At 48.9% G+C, this 10,218-nt stretch overlaps 1 protein-coding gene across 5 annotated transcripts in view; it reads left to right on the forward strand.

Moving 5' to 3' along the window:
* The first annotated feature begins 481 nt into the window (after positions 1-481).
* Positions 482-10,218, forward strand: part of actn1 (actinin, alpha 1) — a 55,746-nt gene continuing 46,009 nt past the window's right edge. For 2 of the 5 annotated variants that reach the window (XM_056426043.1, XM_056426047.1), the window contains exon 1: positions 483-922. In XM_056426043.1, coding sequence (XP_056282018.1) covers positions 812-922 — 111 coding nt within the window. In that variant the 5' untranslated portion in view covers positions 483-811. Of the gene's footprint in view, positions 923-10,218 lie in introns of all 5 variants that reach the window. The other 3 variants (XM_056426044.1, XM_056426046.1, XM_056426045.1) reach the window with 3 other exon arrangements.

Consider the following 10,218-nt stretch of genomic DNA (forward strand, 5'->3'; position numbering starts at 1 on the left):
ATTTTTACACCAGTACTTTTATTTTGTAACCGTCGTTATAAATATGAACAATATAACAAATATATTATGTTATATTTTAGACTAAGAAAAAAAGTAAAATTAGCCCTACCGTACCAGCTTCAACGTAATTGATGTACACATTGTATTAATAAATATAACTAAATACAAAATACATTACTCTGTACATTAGAGTACTTGAGAACATGTTATTTTTACTAAAGTAAAAAACAATTACTACTGAACTTTTAAAAAATCAAACAGCAAATATTAACGTAGATTTTTGTTTGTTTTTTCTAAGAAACGCGTTACCGTTACAGTATCCTCAAACAGTCGGATCAACCTAAGCAGGCAACCTTGGCTATTAAGCCTGCGCACTGACAGCCGAACCAGCCAATCCGCTGCCGGGGGAGGCGGGTCATGTGGGCCCGCGCAGCGTCCAATCAGATCCCTCGGTCGGTTATCGATTAAATTTGTCTGAAGCAAAGTTTTTGCGTCTGTCGCTGCTCTCTGCTAGACCTGCCTACCGCGGTGCACCGGGCGAAAACTAGAGCAGATAGAGAGAGAAAAGAGGCAGAGTTGGAGGGCGAGAGAAAGAGAGAGAGAGCGAGTGAGCGAACGAGAGAGAGAGACAGGGAAGCCGGGGGTGGACCGTTAATTTCATCCACACACCGTCTTGAATGCGTGGCGGACAGAGGATCGAGCTCGTTTTCCGCTGCAAAACATCACCGCGCCGAGGACCCGGGTGGACATAGCCTTCGAGAGAAGAAGACAGATATTTATATATATATATATATAAAGCTTTTATAGATAGATGTATAATAATATGGATGAGTATGATGAAGAAATTACTTATATGCACCAGGAAGATGACTGGGATCGGGATCTCCTGCTGGATCCTGCATGGGAGAAGCAGCAGAGAAAGGTGAGACGTGACTTCCCTGTACGGCTCTGGTGTAGAGGTGCGGAAGTGTGGCTGTTGCTTGTGGTGATGATGATACTGGTAAAGCTGATTCATAGTAGCCTATTATCACACATAACGTAGATTGGCGTGTTCAGAGGCAGCCGACGTCACTGCACCAACCGGTTCTTTACTTATTAAGCTCATTATCGCGTCGTGATCACCTGTTGGGGGGGTTCCGCCGCTGTACTTTTTTTTGTTTTTTTGTTACCATCAGCCCCGTGAGCTCCACAACTTTTCTCACCCCCATGATCTCGCTCTGTGTAGCGTTATGAACTATCTTGCAGCAGGAGGGACAGATAAGAAGAAGAAGATGGAGGGGTTAAAGAAAAAAACAGGGGGGGGGGGGGTCAGAAACACGATTACAAACTGGACAGGACGCCCACCTTCTCCAGCGCAACAGATGTCAGCCATGCGCTTGACTGCATATGGTGTGTGTGACTGGCCCCTCCTGTCATCTGGCTCATGATGCGACGTGGATTAGGCCATGCTTAGCAACATCCGGGGGGTGAAGTGGGTGTTTGGGTGTTTGAGGGGGTGGGGCACTAAACCCCCAATAACTCATTTGACGTCTCCTTGTAATTGGACTGTTTTGGGCCAAATGTTTACGCGCGGATTGTGCGTAAATGACGTGGAAGTTATCTGATGCATCATGGCCACAGGCTGGGAGTTAATTTTTCTTTAAAATTCGGAATAGCCCCCCCCCCCCCCTCGAATAAACATAAAGCCCCATAACCCGGGGTCACCTTCATAATAAAGCGCTGAAACACCCATATTGACTTTTTTTTAAACAACCCCGAATCACCGACACGCGTCCAACAGCTGCTGCTCTTTTTACTCTCTCCACTTCCAGACAAGCGTATGAATGGTCTGTTTCGAGAAAAAAAGGGGTGTTACTTTTCTTTTTTCTTTTCTTTGCTTCCTAAACGTTTTCCTCTCCTTTTGAAAAAAAATAAAACGCTCTGTGGAATCCGAGTCCGCGCTGCGGTTTGGGCTGGGCTTGCATGGGAGCAAGCGTGCCCAAAAATGGTAATAATCGGCCCCTCTAGCTGCCGTTGGAAAACTTTTCTCCCCCTTCTGCCCCCGCCCGCCGAGTTTTTCTTCCTTTTTGCTCTGCGAGCTCTCAACATTTCTAGTTTCCTGGATTATGTCATCGGCGGGCTGCTACTGGTCGAAGGCGAATTAAAGGGAAAGGTATGCAGCCCTGATGTCAGGTGTAGACAGCAGGGGCGGGGCTGGCTGCTACTTCTCCAGCGCCTTGAACGCTCCATGAAGGGAAAGTGTGTGTGTTTGTGTGTGTGCACACGTGACAACCGTGGTATTTTTATTTAAGCTCGCACGTCCGCTCCTCCCGCCTGGATCACAGACCTTCTCATGATATTTCATCTTCCATCACGAGCGAAGTGTACTTTCCCTCTGATGACCCCCATCGATCTAATCATCCCGCAGAGAGCGAGGGGAGATGTTTTATTCATCTCTCTCCTTAGAGAGAGCAGCGATGAGTGTTTATGTTGAGATCTAGACGACACAATCAGAGTCTAAGAGAGGAGCAACACACACACACACACACACACGCGTCCATTATGCCTCCGATCTTCGGCAATCAGCTCTGCTGCTGATGAGCCGATGACCTCGCAGACGTTTCACGTTCGCTGATTGTTTCTCCATCGAGAAAAGCATTCTTGTTATTGTCACGGAGACTTTTTAAAATTCTGACACGTTCAGTGTGACGATGAATCCTTTTCGATGTTCTCTTGGTTCCGTCGGTGTCCTCGTTGCTTTACCTGCAGCCTTAGAAGACTTTCGTTCATCCGCCAAGGAGCGACAGCAGATGTTTGAACATCACAGTAATCCTGTTTGAGTCACACGAGGAGGAATGGTCTCTCAAAAATAATGACGACTATGAAAAAAAGAAAGAACCGAAAAGTATAAATTGCACAGGTGAGGAATTATTTTGGCGGGGGTTGGCTCAGAATCAGAATCAGAATAGTATTTATTGCCTACCTGGAATTTGGGGGGGGGGGGGGGTTGGCTCCATTTCGTAATTCCCTTTTTGACGCACGGAAACCCGGCATGTCGGAGGGTGTTTGAAAAAAATGTGTCGAGTCCGATGCAAGTCCTAACCTGAGCCCCGAGCATGAAGGCGCTGGCGTCCTCTTATCTTGGAATCTTTAGCAGCTCCAGGTGTCTCGGGTACTTAAAGCGGCAGCATCGCACGTGGAAGGTGGAGTTCAGGTGATAACTGCTGTGGCTAATTTGTCCATTCTTGTCCTTATAAGGATCTGAGCTGCGGTACCTTCGATCAGGCCCATGTGAACCTCCCACTTCCCATCTCTCACAACCACAACCACAGTGTTCCCAAACATCCCCCACACACACACACACATTCCCCTGCTCAGACTGTGCGAGTCAGGTCACAGATGAGATCCACTCACTCTTGATCCGTCTGATAATTAGTTCACTCCCCCTCTGACACACGAAGGGAGGGAAGAAGAAGAAGAAGAAGAAAAAAAAGCAGCACATTAATGAAATGGCTGATTGTTTTTCCTTTTCTCGGACACCGGTGGAGGTCTGGGCGTTGAACAGAAGAAGTGTGTCGGTCAATTAATGTCAAGGAATCGTGACGCCGGTTCAGGACCGATGAGCAGGAAGCGTCCTCTGAGAGACACTTTGACTAATCGGCGCTCCCTTTCGGGCGGGGCTGTCGCCGTGCCTCCCAACGATGGGGGCGTCCTGACCGGCGTCTAAAGTGACGCCCTCGTCCGCTCCGGGAGTAAAACGCCCCGTACTGCATCTGCTCGCGTATCAATACTCGGGGAGGGGGGGGGGGACGACGTGGCCCCGCTCCTGTGTTCAGAACCCTTTGAACTCGGCTGTTTACCGGATTGCATAATAGGATGTGTAACGTCAGAGCGGCGGGGAATGTGGAGAGTGACTCTCCTCTCTCTCTCTCTCTCTCTCTCTCTTTGTGACAGGTGGCTCCGCTCTCGAACCTGATAAAGGCTGTGTGTGTGTGTGTGTGTGTGTGTGTGTGTGTGTGTGTGTGTGTGTGTGTGTGTGTGTGTGTGTGTGTGTGTGTGTGTGTGTGTGTGTGTGTGTGTGTGTGTGTTCAATTAACTGAACTGCCTGGCTGTGTCATGTGACGTCTACCCTTATTATAGAGCCCCTGATTAGTCTCCCATTATCTATTTTTCATTCACTATAATTACATTTTGGCATGTATTCGCGATGGAAGCAGTGATCTGCGGGTCATCACGTCTCCCGGGAAAAATGAGATGGGCCGGGAACACTTCCTCTTCCCTATTTCAGCTGCAACGGTTCCCAGAAGGTGACCTCGCTTCTTTTAGAGCCAGCAGTTTGACAGGTAAAGAGCGACATAGTCTGCGTATGGAGGACGAGATGGGGGTTTGGGCGGGACTAGAAGCACACGACTTTCACCCAGGAGACGGCGGCACACGTCCGATGTGAAACCCAAGAGTAAATGTGGACTTATTTGTCGCGTAACTTCCTGACCCAAGAAGCTTTGTCTCCTATCGATCGCCCGTGTTGCTGGACAATTGTAGGAAAACGTATATTAATAATAAAAAATGTTGTGAGATATACTACAAATCCATGCACGAGGATACGAGGCCGAAGTCGTCTGTGAAATAGTAAGAAAATGCAGAGTCTCGCGTGCTGATAAATAATCTGGTGTCCACAGCCGCGCTGTAAATCCTAACAGGAGCTCCCTGGCGGACCGATCCCCCCCCCGGTCAGGGCCCTGTCTCGTTTGTCCTGATTGATGAGGTCAGAGGCTGAGCGGGCCCAGGAGCGTCCAGCCGTCCCCTGGGAGGAAGCTTCGTGCTCACCGCTCGGCCACGGGGGCCACGGTCGGAGGCGGAGCCCGACTCTGGAATCGTCCAATGGAGACTCAGATTTACCCTGAATCGGCATTTAGTTGACACCGTTATGGACTTCCGCTGTCTTTCTAAAGTTTGTCATCACCCAGAAATGTTCCGGTTTCGAATAGAAGTGAATGCAACATGGAAGCAAGTCAACTTTAAAACTAAATAAAACAAATGAGATCTAACCCTTTTCACGTGATTCAAGACTCAAATGTAACGGCTGCTGAAAATGTGGCCTTTTTAGTTAAAAAAATAAATAATTATACATCGGTAATTTCTAACACGATTCACAGTGATGCAATCGATGTTATTCCACCTCGGCGAATAAATAAAATGATTTCAATCAAAAACTTGAACGACTAGGCGACTGGAGCACTTGAACGTGTTTTTTGTGGTCGTCATTCGTCCCCGTTGGGATTCGAACCTGCGCCCGGCTCGCTTTTTTGACACCTTCTCCCCTCATCCGGTCCCTCCTCGGCTATCTGTCCGTCGTCATGGTTTCGATCGAGCGCGTTTCACGACCAACAGAAACATCTCGCTGGTGAGAATCTTTCAACGGGACGCTCGCACGGAGTTGTTTTAGTTCCCTCGGGGGGGAAACGACCAGCTTTTCCCTCTGTGTTTACACGTTAATTCGATTAGTATTTATTTATCCGGGCTCCACGTTTGGCTCCATCGATGGCAGTGACGGTCGGTCCCTGGATTGTCATGTGATTTTTGTAACCTAAAGACTTCCCTGACTGAGTGAAATGTCTGAACAACTATTGGTTGCCATGGAAATGGTCGAGACATTCATGTCCCCTTCAGGGTGGATTTCAACACCTTTTTGTTGATCCTTTCATCAGGGCAAAAAAAACAAAACACCCTCAGCTGTAATTTTTAGTGCCAATTAGCGAATGCTACTTTGCTAACATGCTAAACTAAGACGTTAAACATTATACCTTCTAAACATCAGCACATTATTGCCATCGAGCGCATGTTAGCACGTTAGCACATTAGCTCAAACCACCACTGGGCCAAAGTCCACCCACAGAGCCACGACTATTACTGAAGATACGATGTCTCGTTAGAAAACACGATAACCTTTCAGCAATCCTGATGATGTCATCGTGATCAATGAGGGGGGAAAAAGAACACTTGCAAACCTTTATCGGATCGGTTGCTATCTTCCATCTGCAGAATAATGGATTCTCCTAAAACGCTGAGGCTGCAGGTTGTTTTTCCATCTTCAGCTATTCAATCGTCGAGTGCAACACGTTTCAACGCGCGCGACGCAACTTCTCCCTCCGGTCCTCGTTGAGTTTTGGTAAACTGCGCCTCCGCCGGAGTTTTGCGCCACAACTCTTTTTGTGTTTCCGTGCCAGTGATGGAGAACGAGAGTCCCGACTCGATCCCGTTTGTGCCCAAAGAGAGGCGGTTGAACTCCTCACCCGCTCTCGCTCTGGGAAGCATTTCCACGCCGAAGCGGCCGTTCTGAATAGTTTCCCCCTCTTTATTTGTTTGGAGAAGGTGAAGGCTAATTCTTTCTCATCAAGCTGCACAAAGCATCGGTTTTCTTTTCTTTAGCATTCACTGTTTGAAAAAGTCAAATGTGAGCAATTACCAGGCTCTTATCTGAGCGGCTCCCAAATGCCGGAGGCCCGATGGAAATTCTTGCATAGCTTATTTTCTCAGGCTCAAGCTCCACATTTAGAAACCTAGTGAGTTCTAGGTCATTAAAACGGGCCCACGGCGCGACGAAACGAACCACTCGTTGGATACGTTTGACTGCTTTGCGTCGTCGGTCTCATCGTGTTTTTATATTCGCTCGGTGGCAGCTTTGAGACTCCAGACGGGGGAAGTTCACGTCCACCGTGGGAGTTGGGGTCACGGTGCACTTCCTGTGGAGCAGAAAAAAACAACAATAACTTCTTAATGCTCCAACATGTCTGGAGCCGCGACACACTTCTGGTCACATGTCTCCAGTGGCATTACGACCCGGGTGGTGGGGGTGGTGGGGGGTTTATAGACGGATCCGTCTGCATGTTCACGAGGAATTTTCCCGCACCATATGGGAAGGATGTAGCCGGCGCTTTCCTCCCCGCTAATGCTATTAATCAAGCCGCGCGCATTCTCAAGTGCATGTGAAGCCTCCCTTTGAAGCCAGAGAGGAGGAGGGGGGAGGAGGAGGAGGAGGAGGAGGAGGAGGAGGAGGAGGAGGAGGAGGAGGAGGAGGGGTCGCTCTGCGCTCTGCACTCTGGAGGGTCTGCGAACGCGGGAGTGCATTAGAGCTCTCAGCCTCCTCGCAGGAGAGCAGCTGCGGCGCGTCTCACGTACGCGAAAGCGGCTTTGAGTAAACGGATACCGGTGGCAGGAAAAAAAAAGAAGAGCAGGCAACATGCACACCTTTCCTTTCAGGGGTGGGTGGAGCTCTGGGGGGGGGGGGGGGGGCAGTGAGTGGAAGAAGAGGTTCACACGGAGGAGCTTTCAGGCCTCCGCACAAAGAGAGATGAGGCCGTCCTTTGTGGCGTCGTCAACCCGCGAGTCAATAATTTATCGCCGCCGAGCTATCGAGTGACTGAAGTCTCTTCGGGGGCGTTTCCCCTCCCGCACCGCGTACCTGCCGCTCTGGTCACGATGTAATCCGTTACTCTCGCGTATTAAAAGTAGTGACATCACTTGTGGCCCTGTATCGCAATTTGTATTTTTTTTTTACGCTTCAGTTTTCTGACTGATTTATTAATAAGCAAACGGGATATAATCCTCTATAATCATCAAGTGAGCGTAAGAGATGCTAAAAGGTCGATTCACGTTTTTTTATTTACCTCTTAGACGGAGCCAGGCGAGCTTCCGTCTTGATGCTAAACTAAGCTAAGCTAACCTGGTTGTAGCTTCATATTCAACACGCCGACACGAGACGGTGTTTTTATGAACTAAAAAATAAGCCCATTTCCCCCAAAAAACTTTCACCAAGAAGTGAGCCTCACATTGTGGAGATATTTCTTTAGTGAGGACTTTAAAAAAAAAAAAAAAATTCCCTCAATGAAGTTTGACTTCTCGTCTAATCTTCTCGAAAGAAAATCCAGCTGTGTTAAAAACCAAAGTGCTAAAAAATGTTTCTCGATGCCAGTTACGGTTCCCCTCTCATCAGACCCCCCCCCCCCCCCCACACACACACACTCTTCTCTTTCTTTTTGAGCTTTCTCTCCCTGTCTGCACAATGTGACTGAGTGGGTGGCGATGGATGTAAAGGAGGGGGGAAAAAACAACATGTTTTCCTTGCTGCTCCCTCCGGCCTAATCAGGAAGCCGGTCCTCCGCCCCGCGCAGTGTGGTGCGTCACTATTATTTGCTCTGTGTGTAATAAATGGGCAATTGCAGCGTTTGAACAATGGAGACAGGATGTTTCTGAGGGTTTTATTTACACTGTATAGGCAATTAAGTCTAATTCAGAGGGAGTTAAACTCGGCGGGCCGACGTCGGTACGATTTAAAGCCGCAGTGCACAGAAAGGGAGATGAACCAATGTTGTGGTGCTGGAATGGTGATAATGTTGGAAATGGATCAATCCAATCAATCTGTGTTACTGAGTCCATGTGTTGGGAGGGAATGCGAGTCCAGAGGCCGTTTGTCCTGCTTCCATTCCTCCACTTTTCCAAAGTGGGACAAGTCAAGTATTGAACGTCTGACTTCCAATCGGAGGCCGCTATCGATCGCCCGGTCCGTCTGCGCTCGTGATCGGTAGAGGTTGGACTCCCCCGCGGGTCGGTTGCATCACGCGACGACAGCTGACCGACATCCCTCCCCCTCCCCCTCCTCATCCTCCTCCCCGGCACTATTTTGTTCCATAGCTGCGGGATTAAGCCGCACGCTCCCGACGTCACTTGATCTGCGGCGGTAAACAACGGCGTGACGCGCTCCTCGGCAGATGTGGTTACGAGCTCTGTAACAACATCTGTCGACCCGGCCCCCCCGGTGGCCCGGCACAGGGACGGAGCCGGCTCTGCTCTGCCTGTCGCAGTGGAGAGCCCTTGGCAGAGCGGCGGGGAGGCCGACTGGTGTGTGTGTGTGTGTGTGAAGTGCCGGGAAGTGCTGCAGCTGGGGGGGGTGGGGGGGGACATATGGCGGCTGGAGTGAAGCTGCAGCAAAGCCAAAGCAGCTGATTTTAGCCGCTCATTTGTAGCTGTGGTTGGCTTAGAAAAGCTTCTCCTTCTCCATTTCTCCACGCCGCGGCCCGCGAGCTTCCCTCTCACTCGACTAAATGACAGCCTGTTGAGACCTGCAGCCCAGAGAAGAAACGCAGAGGACCACGAGTTTCTTCTTTGCCCCTGCACAAAATACAGTTCTCCTTTTTTTAAAACCCAAAGTTATGTTACCGCTGTCTGTCACGAGCTCCGTGCACCGTCGACACCCTGCGGACATTCAATTCAATTCAATTCAGTTTATTTGTAGAGCCCATTTTCACACATTACAAATTTGCCTCAGAGGGCTTTACAATCTGTACACATAGACATCCCTGACCTTTGACCTCACATCGGATCAGGAACAACTCCCAAACAACCCTTCATGGGGAAAAAAGTGAAGAACCCTTCAGGAGAGCAACAGAGGAGGATCCCTCTCCGGGAAGGACAGAACAATAGATGTCATGTGACCAGAAGGACAGATTGGAGTTAAAACACAATCAATGAATATGACAGAGTGTATGAATAGTTGGTAGTCGGCATATTCCACGATGGAGACCTCCACGATCCAACAGGCAGATGGAGGTAGAGGAGTGGGCGGAGTCTCGACAGTGGGCGGAGTCTCAACAGGGCAGTGGCGTAGTTGGTGGTCGGCATATTCCACGATCCAGACCTCGATGATCCATCAGGCAGATGGGATCTATGACGTCTCATGGGGTCCGATGACCTTATGAGACGTGAAGTCTCTATTGTCAGTTGGCGTGCATTTAAAAAAAAACCAGAATATTCCACTTTCCTAAAATAGTCCACGCTGCACAGGGTCTCCTCCGGGAAACGGTCCAGCTGAGGTTTTTTTTTTTTTATCTCCGAAGAAAAGTAGTAACATGCGGCTCTGAGTAATTACTGCAACACCAGCGTTAGTCGAGTTCGACGGATCCTCCAGCATCTCGATATCAACGTAAGTGATGCTCCCATGCGGCCATCGCTGTGTGGAGAAGCACCACTGCTTGTTTTCCTTAAATTATACTCTATCAGTAGACTTGTTTTATTGAAGAATATGCCCTAATAAAACCGCTAATTCGGCGATCAACATAATTCATTTCTTTTTGAATTCCTCACCTCGTGCATGCTTGATTGTCACCGTTTTTTGGGACTGTGTAGAAAAATATATATATATACACTACCGTTCGAAAGTTTTGGGTCATCCAGACAATTTCG

This window comes from Pseudoliparis swirei, chromosome 11 (genome assembly GCF_029220125.1).
Source record: "Pseudoliparis swirei isolate HS2019 ecotype Mariana Trench chromosome 11, NWPU_hadal_v1, whole genome shotgun sequence".
Classification (NCBI taxonomy): Eukaryota; Metazoa; Chordata; class Actinopteri; order Perciformes; family Liparidae; genus Pseudoliparis; species Pseudoliparis swirei.